Source organism: Chrysochloris asiatica, unplaced genomic scaffold (genome assembly GCF_000296735.1).
Source record: "Chrysochloris asiatica unplaced genomic scaffold, ChrAsi1.0 scaffold00230, whole genome shotgun sequence".
In the NCBI taxonomy this organism is placed as follows: domain Eukaryota; kingdom Metazoa; phylum Chordata; class Mammalia; order Afrosoricida; family Chrysochloridae; genus Chrysochloris; species Chrysochloris asiatica.
In genome coordinates this window covers 1,792,235-1,807,809 of record NW_006408748.1, presented here as the reverse complement: position 1 = coordinate 1,807,809, position 15,575 = coordinate 1,792,235, and the positions used below count along the sequence as shown (strand labels likewise).

General features: G+C 41.9%; 1 protein-coding gene across 1 annotated transcript in view; it reads left to right on the top strand.

Annotated features, from left to right (window-relative positions):
- Positions 1-15,575, top strand: part of RFC1 (replication factor C (activator 1) 1, 145kDa) — a 104,853-nt gene that overhangs the window by 74,208 nt on the left and 15,070 nt on the right. The window contains exons 13-22 of the mRNA XM_006873232.1: positions 1,522-1,894; positions 2,616-2,728; positions 4,444-4,558; positions 7,410-7,501; positions 8,222-8,359; positions 8,519-8,614; positions 9,823-9,921; positions 10,393-10,547; positions 10,672-10,789; positions 12,202-12,347. Coding sequence (XP_006873294.1) covers positions 1,522-1,894; positions 2,616-2,728; positions 4,444-4,558; positions 7,410-7,501; positions 8,222-8,359; positions 8,519-8,614; positions 9,823-9,921; positions 10,393-10,547; positions 10,672-10,789; positions 12,202-12,347 — 1,445 coding nt within the window. The remainder of the gene's footprint in view (positions 1-1,521; positions 1,895-2,615; positions 2,729-4,443; positions 4,559-7,409; positions 7,502-8,221; positions 8,360-8,518; positions 8,615-9,822; positions 9,922-10,392; positions 10,548-10,671; positions 10,790-12,201; positions 12,348-15,575) is intronic.

Sequence of the window (15,575 nt, the reverse complement as noted above, 5' to 3'; positions counted from 1 at the left end):
TTTCTGCTGCTTCTTCCTTTTGAGCTGGAGGACCTTGCTTCAGATTCTCTTCTTTATTTTTTAAAAGGAACATGAGGGTAGAGGACAGTCTGTTAACACTTCTCATGGCAACTTATTAAACGTTTCATATTTTCTATCTTCTTTAGTTGACTTTTGGCAAAGGTTGTGGTGTTGCCTAAGAGTTCTTCAAAAGACATATGATAGGTGTCAGCACGGTGAATTTATTTTCATTCAGGGCAATAGCAAGACTTTTTCCATTGTGACAGACAGCCTGTATTAGCTTTAGCAAACAGGGGAAATATATTGGCTCATATAACTAACCTCTGAGGAGCTCTGGTAGCGTAGTGGTTACAAATTGGGCTGCAAACCTCAAGGTCAGCAGTTCAAAACTACCAGCTGTTCTGCGGGAGAAAGATGAGGCTTTGTGCTCCCATAAAGATTTATAGCCTCGGAAACCCTATACAGGGTCGCTATGAGTTGGTACCGACTCCACGGCACACAACAACAACAACTAACCTCTGGCAAGGTGGGTCTGGTCTAGCAGCTGCTGGATCTCGAAGCTGTGGGTGTTTTCAGGACCCTTTCACTGTCTCTGCTTCTTATTCATCCCCACTACATACAGGCCTTCTCCTTGCTTAGCACACTGGGTGCCAGCAACCTAAGATTCATGTTTCTAGTTCTGTCATCCGGAGGTGAGAGGGTCTTACCAGATCTTTCTGGTTAGGGAAAGTCTGGGAAAGATTGACCCAATGTCCTGGAAGGTTACCAGTGGATATGATAGCATAGTTATCAAAATCAGGAAATTACATTACTGTTAACCTGACCTACACAAGTTACTAGAACTTCATGTTTTCACCTAATGTTTTGATATCCAATCGGGGACCCCACACTGCATTTAGCTGTTGTGTCTTCTTAGTCTCCCCCAGTCTGTGACAGTTCGTGAGCCTTTCCTGTCTTTTATGGTCTTGACACTGCTCAGTTTTATGGACTGTCTCTCTGTTTGAGCTTGTTTGATATTTTCACAATTAGGTTGAGATTACACATTTTGTGGCAAGAATGCCACGGAAATGATGCTGTATCCTATGTCCACTATATATATTGAATGTATATGAAGTCATGTATTCTTTTGATCATTTCTTTGTCCAGTCATTGACGCTGTGGATGGATATTTGTGCTGATTCCACTTCTTGGTAATTATAGTGCTGCCATGAACATCCATGTATAAGCTTTTGGTGGAAGCATTAATTTTTAACTTGTCAGAAATTGAAATTGGAGTACTTTTTTTTTCAAATGAGTGAGCAACCAAGCTTCCTAAAGTAATTTGTTCTTAACAAAAATATGCTTGGGTGTACTTTGGTGGGTTTGTTGCTGATTTTTACATAAGTTGGGAGGTGGTGATTTATATAACCAGCAGGGGCTCCTGTGAATAGCTCAGATTGCCCTCTAGACTTCAGTTATTAGGATGGAGTTTCTATGCCTCATCAGGTGTTTTTTTTTTTTCCAACTTTTCCAACTTTGTAGATGAAGAAAGAAAAGTCCAAATTGGAGAGAACACCCCAAAAAAGTGACCAAGGAAAAAGAAAAATTAGCCCAAATAAGAAAGAATCAGCATCTAAAAAGAGCAAGCTGACTCCCCAAAGAGACAGATCTTTGAAGTCAACGAGAAAAGAAACAGGTGTGCTTCCCAAGAACCTGGACTTTGAGGAGCAGGTGCCTGAGGAGACAGTTGACGACAGCAGGGGACACAAAGTGGAGAATCTGCTCTGGGTGGATAAGTATAAACCAACCTCTCTCAAGACCATAATTGGACAGCAGGGTGACCAGAGCTGTGCCAACAAACTCCTACGCTGGCTACAAAACTGGCACAAGAGTCCACCTGGAGACAAAAAGCATGGTGATTTTACACTGTCGCTCATTTGTGTGTATGTGTGTGTGTGTCCACATGTAATTGCTCATTTGCACATATTTGAGGGTGTCTAGCAATGATTCTTTCACCTATCAGCAAACATAGTTAGCCTGCTTTGAGCCCAGGTGCTCTGAGGTCCTGGAGGTGCTGTTGTGAACAGAAATGCCGTCTTTCCCCCTGAAGCTCACACTCATTGTGAAGACACATAGGAACCAGGCATTAACCAGCCAGCTGAGCACAGGCTGCAGCCAGGGACATCGGCCTGGAGAAAGGGGAGGGTGAGCTAGACTTGAAAACCAAGTAGATGTTGCCTACCTGGCAACACCGAGAGGTCGACCCACTTCTAGAGTACTCTCAGCTGGCACCTGGTAGAGCTAGGGGCGGAACTGGGCTGTCTGCTTTGCGTTTTCTCAGAAATGAAAGTTTTAAAAGAAAGTATTGTTTAAAATCAGAATTTTAATGTTTGCTTTAGTTTATTTGTTTGTGTGTATGCGTGTTTTCTTTTTGGGCTGTGGGGCATGAGATGGGGAGTAGAATTTCACTAAGTGCTCTAGAAATTGTTGCTTATACTTTGTGGAAAACATTCTGCAGATTTAGAACCCAGCTAGAGGATGCCTTTCAGTGTTAGGGTTATGCAGAGCTGCTCTTCTTGTTCTCGACAGTCTATTAGGCAATACTGGTTAACACTCTGAAACTTCTTTTTTTCTAGCAGCAAAGTTCGGTAAATTTGCTGGCAAAGATGACGGCTCTAGTTTTAAGGCAGCATTGCTCTCAGGCCCCCCAGGTGTTGGCAAAACTACCACAGCTTCCCTGGTTTGTCAGGTGGGTCGTTGTACATTGGAAAGATGACCGAGGAGTGGGCATGGGTGAAGGGGTGTGTGTGTACGTGTGCGTGTACACAGAGACTGCTCTTTACTTTATGTGAAACTGTGTTTCTCTTCGTCTTTTGATTCTGGTACTGTCCTTTCTCTAGACGGTAAAGGAGACTGAATCTCGAGCAAATAAGAGCTTATTTGTTGGGATCAAAGTGAAAAAAGAGGCGATAAAAGAAAATTTATTTTTGAGTTCCCCAACCTTCTGTCCTATGAGCTAGTAGTTTCTTTCATTCTCTGTCTTATGGACCAAAGCTGACATTTTTAGCTGGTTCAGTAAAACTTGTGGAAACTAGAACCTGTGTAAGTTGGAAACTGTTAGAGAAGGGAAATCAACATTTCCACTAAAAGCAGAGATAGAAAAGTGCTAACACTGTCCCTGTCAGAGGCAGGAAGCTGCTGGACCTGGAAAAGCAAGGCTGTCCTGGTGAGTTCTGTCTTAAAGCTTTCACTCGTGAAGAACTGTTGTTTTGATGTGGTGCTGCGTGTTAATGCCCTGGACTGCAAGGTTGGTTTGAACCTCTAGGTCTGCGGTTCCAGCTCACTAGCTCCTCCTCGGAAACCCTTCCAAGGTTGCTGTGAGTTGGAAATGACTTGAGGACACTAAACAACAACAGCAAGTGCCCTCGAGTTGGTTCTGGTTCAAAATGACCTTGTGTAAGGCTTCCGAGGAGCAGCTGATGGGTTTGAACCTCCGGCCTTGTGGTCCACTACTGTCCCTGTTGTTGTTAAGTGCCATTGAGTCGACTCCGACCCATAGAGACTCTGTATGGGGTTTCTGAGGAGCAGCTGGCAAGTTTGAACCACTGACCTTGCAGTTAAATGACTTTGCAGTCCAGCACATTAGCCCCCAGCGCCACACCAGGACTTTCCCTGTAGTCCATAATTATATTTACCTTTATTCTTTTATTGGTAATCATTATTTTTGGGAAAATGGAATTAAACATTTTATAAGCTTGTCAGTTTTACATATCAGAATCATTTGATTTTTCATGGTATGCAGAGAAAATTGTGTATTGGATAGTTTGTCAAAGACTATATTATGTCTTAAGAAGGTAAAAGTTGCCTTTGGTATTGTACACAAGATTTTTATGTTAACAAGATTAATCCTCTATCTCATACTGAAATCGGGATGATCATATTTAATTTTTTTCTAAGAATTTTAGAGGAGTCCTGGTGTGATGCTATAGGATAAGCAGTGAATTGCTAACTGTACAGTCAACGGTTCAAACCCACCAACTGCTCTTTTGAAACCCTTTACAGGGTTGCTGTGAGTCAGAACTGACTTGACAGCACTTTAACAACAATAATTTTTTTTAGAAGTAATCTTAGTAAAATTACTTTACCAAATATGCCTTTCTAACTGTGGTTTTCAGACCAAATTCTGTGTGTGCGTGGTGTGTATTTATATGATATTTAAAAAATCTCACTGTGAGACATACGTACTTTGGGTGTATTAGAGCATAAATGTGTTCTAGATCCATATATATACATGTAGACAGTGCTTCATAGATTAAGATGCAGATATTATGTTAACCTCATTGTCTGGTAATCTTCTAACCCATGACTCTTCGGTGCCACGCTGCTACCCTTTCCTCTGTACTCTGTTTTGTTGGAGACACTGCTTTGCTTTGTGATGGTGATGGTTTCCTCTGTTTTACTCAGGAATTGGGTTATAGCTATGTGGAACTGAATGCCAGCGACACTCGGAGTAAGAGCAGTTTGAAGGAGATTGTTTCAGAATCACTGAATAATACTAGCATCAAAGGCTTTTATTCAAGTACGTGGTTTTTTGAACTGTTTTCTTTGGTTATGTAAGAAAAACAAGTCATTTCAGTGTTCAGTACAGGCACGTTGCTCCCTTTGGGGGGGTTATAGGGAGAATAAGCAAGAATAAAAGTAAGAAACATCTCTGGTATCAGTTCTAGTCCTGGTGTGGCGCTATGGGTTAATGCACCAGACTACAAAGTAGGTGTGAACCTCAAGGTCGGTAGTTCAAGCTCACCAGCTGCTCCTTGAAAACCGTATGCAGGGTCGCTATGGGTTGGAACCGACTGGACCGCACTTAACAACAACAACCAGTTTTTAGGTCTTACAGGTTTCTAAGAATCTGAAAAAAAAAAATGCCTATGTGCTTTACATTTTCTTGTGACTCTCGAGGAGTCCCAGGTGAGTCCTGTGAAGAGGGAGGGAAACTAAAGAAGTAACTGTGATGAGTCTGATGAGTGAGAGGATAGAGAAGGAATTCTGTTCGTCAATACAACGTGACTGGGGAACAAGACAGGAAACGGGTTGAGTGTTAATGAGGTCATGTTAGCAAAGGTAGTGAAGAGGGGTGAAGTCGGTGTGAAAGTGCACCCAGTGTCCTATTGTGTGGACAGTCATGGGGAGAGACAGTGTTCGTGTACATTAAACTCAGAGTCTTGGGTGTGCGCCTGGCCCCCAGGATCCTGGGCCTTTTCAATGGTAGAGAATCTTCATGAAAAAGAAGCTGCTCAAAAAATGGCACTTTTATACAGGGCTGAGGTGAGGGTAGAAAGGGTACAGTTCTGGAGAGCAATCTGACAGTATTTGCCAAACTTCAAATTGTACGTGCCCTTTAATGCAGAAGCCCCGATTCCTGGAATTTAGCTGTGGCTCTGGTAGCGTAGTGGTTACGAATCGGGCTGCGAACCTTCAGGTCAGCGGTTCGAAACTACCAGCCGCTCCGCGGGAGAAAGATGAGGCTTTCTACTCCCGTAAAGATTTACACCCTTGGAAACCCTGTACAGGGTCGCTATGGGTCGGAACCGACTCGACGGCACTTAACAACAACAACAACCTTTGTCAGAGGTTGTATTCTTTCAGCATACTTATTCAACCTGTATTCTGAACAAATAATCCGAGAAGCTGGGTTCTGTTAAGAAAAACATGGCATCAGGATTGGAGGAAGACTCATTAACAACCTGCAATATGCATATGATACAACCTTGCTTGCTGAAAGTGAAGAGGACTTGAAACATTTACTGATGAAGATCAAAGAGCACAGCCTTCAGTATGGATTGCATCTTATTGTCAAGAAAACAAAAATCGTCACCACTGGACCAATAAACAACATTCTTATCAATGGAGAAAAGATTGAAGTTGTCGAGGACTTCATTCTTATTGGATCAACTATCAACACTCACGGAAGCAGCAGTCAAGAAATCAAACAATGTATTGCATTAGGTAAATTTGCTGCACGGGAACTTTTTAAAGTGTTGAAGAGCAAAGATGTCAGCCTGACCCAAGCCATGGTATTTTCAATAACCTCATATGCATGGGAAAGCAGGACAGTGAATAAGGAAGACAGTAGAAGATGCCTTTGAGTTGTGGTGTTGGAGGAGAATATTGAAAGTGCCATGGGCTGCCAAAAGAACCAATAGCTCTGTTTTGGAAGAAGTGTAGCCAGAGTGCTCCCTGGAGGCCAAGATGGCTAAGCTTCGTCTCTTATACTTTGGACATATTGTCAGGAGGGACCAGTCACTGGAGAAGGATATCATGTTTTCTAAGGTGGAGGGTCGGAGAAAAAGAGGAAGACCCCCAACGAGATGGATTGGCCAGGTGGCAGCATCGATGGACTCACGTGTGGCAACAGTAGTGAGGTTGGCCCAGGATCAGGCAGTGTTTCATTCTGCTGTGCACAAGGTCACTATGGGTCAGTACCGACTTGATGGCACCTAACAACAACCCTTGTCAGTGTGCAAAATGAAATATAACAAGATTCATTTAGTATGATTGGTGTCCTGGTGTGGCACTGCAGGATAATACGCTAGACTGCAATGCCAGTTTGAACCTCAAAGTTGGCAGTTCAAACCTACCAGTACCTTCTCAGAAACCCTATACAGGGTCGCTATGAGTCAGAAACAACTATGGCACTTAACAACATCCTTGTGACTGTGCAAAATAATAAAGAGATTGATTTAGTCTGATTTATAGTAGTAAAAGATTGGAAGCATCCTAATGTATCATCAGTAGCTAGTGATTAAGAACAGTATGGTATATGTGTAAAATAGAATACTGGACCATTCTTTTAAAAAGTGAGATATTCTCTATCCACTGATAAGAACAAATTGCCAAAATATGTTAAAAGGCAAAAACTAAGGTGTGTAATTTGCACACTCGTTTTTGATGGGTGTAGAATAATAGCAGTGAGGTATGCACCCTATGACATGGTCAACCATTCAGATCGAAAGGGCAGCGTTTATCCAAGGGTAACAATCAGAAGAGTTGGGAAAGAAGGTGGCGTGGAAACCAGAATCACAGGGAGGAAGTGGGATAAGAGACATTACGCTTAGGGGATTGCAATCATTGAAACAAAACGTATGATGGGTTGAATAGAAAACTTATGATCTGCTCTCTGTAAACCTTCACTTAATTCACAATAAAAAGTAAAAAAAAAAACAAAAACCAAAAACAACCCAAAACTCTTAGCCCTGTTAGCTTCTGGGTAAGGAAAAAGGTCAGGAGTATGAGCAGTGGACTTCTTTTGTAGGAGAAACCCGAATTCCAGTTTAAAATGTCACATATATGTTTCTGGTTAAAGAAGTAGTTTTCAAACAATTAATAGTTTTGTTTTTTTTCCCATTCCATTGCTTCTGAACATGGGTCAGGTGTGGCCTCCCATTCCATAAGCACCAAACACGCTCTCATCATGGATGAAGTAGATGGCATGGCCGGCAATGAGGACAGGGGAGGAATTCAGGTAAGGGAGACCAGATGCTTGCAGATCTGCTGATTTTTAGATGATTTTATTAGGTGAAGGAATAAACATGCTCTTGTTACCCAAAAACCACGTTTGTGTCTTGGAAAATCAGGTAGTGTGCCTGTCTGCTAACTGCAGATTCCCGCAGATTTTAGCGTATAGCCACCTACACATTACATTTCCAAGGGTAAGTTTTTTGAGTTATGAGAGAAACAGAAAGATTGTTTAATTAGATCTAAGTTTTGTCATGGAGTCCTGGTGTGGTGCTGTAGGGTAAGCACTGGACCGCAGAGTTAGTTTGAAATACAAGGTTGGCAGTTTAGCCTCACTTGCCACTCCTGGAAACCCTATACAGACAGGGTCGCTGTGAGTCAGAACTGACTTGATGGCACTTAACTAAAGTTTTATCTAACACAACTTCCTACTGCAGCTAGCTGTAAGCTTATCTGTGGCTTAGTGGGAGAGATGTCAGCTCCTGGCACATCCAATTCTTCCTCAAGGCTGCCCTCTTTTGGACTGCTACAGTTGAGCCTAGCATTCTCAGGATGCGGGCCTGTGGCTGTGATCTTAATTGTGATTTTATACACTGAGCCATCTAGGAGCCAGTTAGCACTAGCCCAACAATTCAGGCGTGTTGCTGAGGAGTTTTTATTAAATGTGTCATGTGGCATATTGTGGCTTTGTAAATAACTATTTTTGTGTTGCAAATTTGCTTTTCAGGAGTTAATTGGCCTGATAAAACACACAAAAATCCCCATTATTTGTATGTGCAATGATAGAAATCATCCTAAGATTCGTTCGTTGGTTCATTATTGTTTTGATCTTCGTTTTCAAAGACCTCGGGTTGAACAGATTAAGGTATGATGATATGACTTTTCTTTTTTTCCCCTTTTCATAAAACTGTCTTATTCTAAAAGGATCTGATTTTAAAAGATTCTGATAAATGTTGTTTTTTTAAGTTTCTGGTTACAGGAATTAAAAAAAATTACTGAAGATCCTCCCCCTTGTCATTTTCAGGGTGCTATGATGTCTATTGCATTTAAAGAGGGTTTAAAGATTCCTCCTCCAGCTATGAATGAAATCATCTTGGGAGCTAATCAAGATATCAGACAGGTAAATTAAACATATGTGACTTTGATTGATGATTCTTTTTAATTGATGCCTTTCAGGGTGCAAAAAGCATGGGGGTGGGGAAGGGCATGTCAGACTCTCCCTGGCTTCATGAGGGAAAAGAGAATCAAACTCAAAATTAATCCAAGATTGATGCCTCCACCCTACAGCCTTCTTTCTCCTATTCTGATACCAACCATCCCTTCCACAGCACTCCCTGTTTCACATCAGGGTTTGTTAATCCAATGCAGTGACCACACAGAACTCATAACAATACTCATGATTACATGGTTTATTAGGAAAGTGAACAGGTACCTACAATTCAGGATGCAGCAGTGCACCAGTCAGGAATACCTCTTGTCTGCCATACTACAGGCATGCCTCACTCTTGTCTTTGACCTTTCAGCCATGTGGCCCCAAACCTCTGGCCTGCTCAGGCAAGTGATACGAAGCTCCTTTAGTCAGTCTGTGAATGCCCAAAAGGCACATTCTACAAGCCAGCCTCCTACCTGTAGGCACTCAGCGCTACTCAGTCTACGGGCCTAGATCTCACAGCTGCTCTGTCTCTTCATGCCACCGCCTCTTTTCTAAGTAGGGATCTCATGCTCCACTCATGCTTCCCTCTTGATAGTCCTAGGATTGTCTGTTCATGCTTCTGAGATGGCTCTTTTTAACCAATCCCAGCTTTAGAGTCCTGCACATCTTATTTGCATGGTCCCACCCAAACACTTAAGATGCTCTGGTAGAATAATGGTTACAAATTGGGCTGCAAACTGCAAGGTCAGCAGTTCGAAACTGCCAGCTGCTCTGCGGGAGAAAGATGAGGCTTTCTGCTCCCATAAAGATTTACAGCCTCGGAAACCATGTTCAGGGTCGCTATGGGTCGGAACCGAGTCGACGGCACATAACAACAACAAGAAGAACAAACCCAATCACTTGGAGTCCTGTGGGTTAATGTGCTGGACTGCAGGGTTGATTTGAACCGCAAGGTCTGTGGTTCAGGCTCACCAGCTGCTCCTTGGAAACCCCGTGCAGGATCTCTAATGAGTCGGAACCAATTTGGCAGCACTCAGCAACAATAACAGCAACCCAGTCACTTGGCGGGAATTAAGAAGACGTTCGATAGAAAAGCCGTATGAATTAAATTAAAGGTACCACAGTGCGGGCAGTGGTTTTCTATGTTGACGCTGCCTTCTTTTTGCTTCTTTTAGGTTTTACATAATCTGAGTATGTGGAGTGCACAAAATAAGGCCCTAACCTATGACCAGGCCAAGGCCGATTCTAGAAGAGCCAAAAAGGATATCAAACTGGTAAAATAAATTTCTGTTTCTTAGTTTTCCAAGCACTTCTTGTTTTTTATAGGTATTAGCTTAATAGAAATAGTCTTTGTAGTTCTTTGCTCACCACTCTTAAAGAACCCCATGGGGACATAAAACAAGAGCTGTAATAGCTGCTAAAGGTGTTTCCAATTCAAATGAATTTTTCTTCAAACACTGTCAGTGCATATTATAAATTATGAGAAAGACTTCAGTTGTAATGGCAGTCATGCTTAAGTTGTTATAAATGGACTCTCTTCCAGCTACTTGTGTGTAGATTTCATCTTGGGAATGTTCTGGAACTATTCAGACTGTTGTTTCAAATGGTTTCATTTAATAACCTCTTTGAAATGTGTTCCTTACCTCTTTGTTCCATTTCACCCAGTTATTAGTGAGAATAGATTCTAGCTCCAGCAGTGATTAAGAAAAGTTTTTTGTCTTTGTTTTTCCCATTACCTGTTTTAGGGCCCATTTGAGGTTGCCCGGAAAGTCTTTGCAGCTGGAGAGGAGACTGCTCATATGTCACTCATGGACAAGTCGGATCTCTTTTTTCATGATTATTCAATCGCACCGCTTTTCGTCCAGGAGAACTATGTACACGTGAAGCCTTTAGCTGCAGGGTGAGTGTTGAGAGGGGTGGGGGGCAGAACAAGAGCCACCCAGCACTGCGCAGGCCTGGCCCTCAGAGGGAGAGTGGGCAGGGAGGTGGAGAGTGCTGTAATTCACACTGGTCCTTTCCTGCAGGGGCGACATGAAGAAGCACTTGATGCTGTTGAGCAGAGCAGCGGACAGCATATGTGATGGTGACCTCGTGGACAGTCAGATCCGGAGTAAACAAAACTGGAGCCTTCTGCCCACACAGGTTAGCCCAGTGCTCCCCTTGAAGTGTAGACTGCTTTAGTGACAGGAGCAGAGAGCTTGTAGATACTGAAAGTTACACAGAAATAGCTTGGAGATACGTGAAACCACAGATAAATGGATGGCTCTTTGGCAAAAACACAATTTGTTACAGACTCAAACAGTGTGGTAACTATTATGTTTTTCCTAGTTGACTCATTTATTTTCTAGTAGCTTCCAAGCTCTTTTCATGCGAATGAGCACATGGAAATAGGAAGGTGAGATTTGGGTCATAACTAAGATGTCAATCAAAAGTTTGTTTTGCAAGGAAGGAAGTGGTTGACTTTGCAGGCCAGGAGCGGAGGCCCCTGGGACCATGAAGGGAGAAGAACGGAGTGCAGGACCCTACCCAGTGAAACAGTGATGCCAGAGATGGAGGCAGAGACGATGATGTGGAGAGATGGAGTGGCTAGGAACTCCAGATACAGAGAGGGAGAGGGGCTGTGTGTGTGCTGATGACCTGGGGCAGGCTTGCGGGGTGTACCCTTTGGCTGGTTAATGATGCATGGAAGGGATTGTAACCATGGCGATGAGGCGATACACAATAGGATGAATGTAAAAATCATGTTCTCCCATGTAAACTATCACATAATTCATAATAAAACAGTTAAAAAAAAACAAAAAAAGGAAAGCATTTAAAAAAAGAAAAGTCTATTTTGCCTGAAGACTGCTGAACACGTGTGGCTCTCTCAAATGGCTAACTATCCCTTGAAGCAATGCTACCAGAGAAGGCAGTCACTGTCCCTGTGCAGCACGGTCTCGGCATTGCTTCCATCTTGCTGAAGAGGCGCTGTAGATGAAGTTCTGTGTTTACATTGATAAGAATCTTTGACTCAATACTGAGTCTGGGAAGCATTTATAATTTAGAATGTATTTATTGGAGTTTTGAATTTGTATGCAGGCTTGTTGACATAAATACTAAAGATATCACTGTCTATTTCTGACCTTTAAACCATGAAACTCTGAACACAGAAGGTATCTAACGAGGTCTTCTTTTAGTTGTTCTCAACTTCCAGTTTAAAGAACTTTTCATTATTGGACTTTTCATGCTTTCATCTACCTGTGGTCTGAGTACCTGTGCTTAAAGACAGTTCCTCTTTAAAGATCCTGTGGCTTGGCGTCCCGGAGGTAACTGTGGTTGAAGCCAATTTGTTGAGGAGCCTGAGTGGCCGGAAGATACTGGAGGCATTTGCTGCAGCCTCCTGGGAGATGTTTCCCACACCAGCCCATCGGGAACTGAGCCAAAGGGCTGCTGCTCTGTCATCAGGCACCTGAGAAAATGGTGTTCCCCCCTTAGACTGCTTGGAAGCCAGCAGCTGCTATGGAAGTAACTTCATGCTGAAGGTTAAATTCTGGGCCATGCTTGCTTTCTTTCAGGCCATTTATGCCAGTGTTCTTCCTGGAGAGTTAATGAGGGGATACATGACTCAGTTTCCCACCTTTCCAAGCTGGCTGGGAAAGCACTCGTCCATGGGCAGATATGATCGTGTTGTCCAGGACCTAGCATTGCATATGAATCTCAGGTAAGCGCCGTTACTCCACGAATGCCATTGTTTCGGTGTGATGTGGTTAGCCTGTATCCAGAAGATCTGTTTTCATGTTTATTTTAATGCTGACTAGACCTTGTCTAGTCAGCATTAAATATAAATGCTTTATATATATAATATAAATGCTTTATATTTGCTTAGCCTTTGTTTTTTCGTCTGGAATCTGGGTAGCAGTTGCCATATCACGTAGCCTGATGGTAAATGTATCATCACTTTAGAATAAATGTTTAAACTATATGTGTTGTTTTGTGCCATCCAGTTGGTTCCAAGTCAGCAACCATGTATAGGGTTTCCAAGAGCAGCTGGTGGTTTTGAATTGCAAGCCTTGTGGTTACCAGCTCACTGCTGATTCTACAGCACCACACAAGGACTGTAAACTCTTTACATATACACACATACCTGATGTGGTAGTGGTTATAGTATGCAGTCCCATTGTTGTGACTCATAGTGACCTTATATAGGATTTCTGAGGCTATAAATCTTTACAGGAGCAGAAAGTCTCCTCTTACTCCCATAGAGTGGCTGCTGGATTCAAACTGCTGACCTGTGGTTAGCAGCCCTATGGGTCCCCACTGCAATACCAGGCTATGCTCAAGTGCTAATGGATAAACTGGTAGTTTGAACTCAGTCTGTTCCCATAAAGATCTCACCTTGGAAACCCTGTCGGGCAGTTGTCTAGGTCCTATAGGATCACTATGAGTAGTAGGGCATCCTCTCGACAGCAGTGGTTTTTTTTAAATTGTACCTCTGACTAGTAGGAGTAACTTCACAGCTTCTGAATAATTTTACAGGAAAAAAAAAAGGAACTAATTAAAAAAATAAGTTAATTTCTACCTGTCTTAGAACCTAGTCCACCACTCGTCTGTCAGTTTGTCGTACTTTGGTGCCTTGCATGTTGATGTGATTCTGGAAGCTATGCCATTGATGTTTTAAATACCAGCAAAATCACCCACGGTGGACAGGTTTCAGCTGAGCTTCCAGATGAAGACGGACTAGGAAGGAGGAGAAATGGACCACTTACGAATATTTAGTCACTGACAACCTTATGAATAGCACTGGAACACCATCGGCACCAGAATATTGAGTATTAAAACATGATTGAAGAGCACCTGAATATTGAAAATGAGAAAATGAGCCTCTCAGGTTAGAAGGCACTCAAAATACAACTGGAGAAGAGCTGCCTCAAAGTAGATCTGACCATAATGATGCAAATGAAGTAAAGTTTTTGGCATCATCATCAACTCAAGATGATGAGAAACTGCTGCAAACATCCATTAATAATCAGAACATGGAATTATGAAGTATGAATCTAGGAAAATTGGAAGTTGTCAGAAAAGAAATGGAATGCATAGAGCTTGATACCTTAAACTTTAGGAGCTGTACTGGCCGTTTTGAAACTGATAATCACATGGTTTACTATGCCAGTAATGATAGTTTGAAGAGGAATAGCGTCACATTCATCATCAAAAAGAACCTCACTGACTCTTCTATGCCAAAAAATTTGGAAGACAGCTGTGTAGCCAACTGATTGGGAGAGGTCCATATTTGTGCCCATTTCAAACAGAGATGACCCAGTAGAATGCAGAAATCATTGGACAATATCATTAATATCTCATGAAAGTAAAATTTTGATAAAGATAATTCAAAAACGGCTATAGCACTACATTGACAGGGAGCTACCAGAGGCTCTGGCTGGATTCAGACTGGGACATGGAATGAGGGATGTCATTGCTGACATGAGATGGATCTTGGCTGAAAGCAGAGTATACCAGAAAGATGTTTACCTGTGCTTTACTGACTACGCATTGGCTTTCGAGTGTGTGGATCATAACACTATGGACAACATTGTGGAGATTGAGTATTTTGGTACACTTGATTACGCTCCTATGGAACCTGTACATAACACCAAGAGACAGTCATTCAAACAGTACAAGGGAACACTGAATGGTTTAAAACCAGGAAAGGTGTGTGCCAGGGTTGTATTTTTTTACTATACTTACTCAGTTTGTATGTTGAACAAATAATCCAGGAAGCTGGATATGTGAAGGAGAATGTGTCATCAGGATTGGGAGATGACTCATTAACAGCCTGCAATATGCAGAAAGCTAAGAGGACTTAAACTCCTGATAAAGATAAAGACCATAGCCCATTCAGTATGGGTTGCACCTCAATGTGAAGAAAACAAAATTCTTTACAACTACATCAATAAATAACATCAAGATAAATGGAAAAACTATCCAAGTTCTCAAAGACTTAATTTTGTTTGGAATTTTGCTTCCACTCATGGAAGCAGCAGTCAAGAAATCACATGACATGTTGCGTTAGGCGGATCTGCTGTGCAAAACCTCTGTAAGTGTTGAAGAGCAAAGATGTCAGTTTGAGGACTAAGGTGCACCTAACTCAAACCATGTGTTTTTAATAGCCTCATATGCATGTAAAAGTTGGGATAATGAACAAGGAAGACTGTAGAAAAATTGATGCACTTGAGTTATGGAGTTGGAGGAGAATATCAAAAGTACCATGGACTACCAGAAGAAGAAGCACATCTGTGTTGGAAGAATTACAGAAAGAATGCTCCTTAGAAACCAAATGACCAGACATTGGCTATCATACTTTGGACATAACGGACCAGTCCCTGGAGAAGGACATCATGCTTGGTAAAGTGGGAGGTAAGTGAAAAAGAGGAAGACCTCCAACAAGATGGATTGGCCCGGTGGAAGCAGCAGTGGGCTTAAGCATAGCAACAATTGTAAGGATGATGCAGACTTGACAGTATTTCTTTCTGTTGTGCATAAGGTTACTGTAAGTTGGTACCAACGTGAAGACAACCAGCAACAGATCCTCATCATATGGTATAGATGATATTGTTCAGTATATTATAGGAAGTAGACACACAGATAATTGAAAACCATTCTTCTTAATGGTGCTTAAGAAAGTTCAATATAGTTATTTGGTACATGCAATATCGTGTATGTTTAGAAACTTAGAAAATATCCATGCATGTTACATTACACTTTAAGGATTCACTTTTTCTTTTCTTTTCTTTTTAATTTAAGGTTTTTATTGTGGATTGAGTAAAAGTGTACAGAGCACATCATCAGTTTCACATTCAACAGTTCATATACCTTGTTTCATTACATTGATTATAATCCCCTCCATATACCATCAGTTAACAGTATTTCTCTCTATCCACTTTAGCTTTTT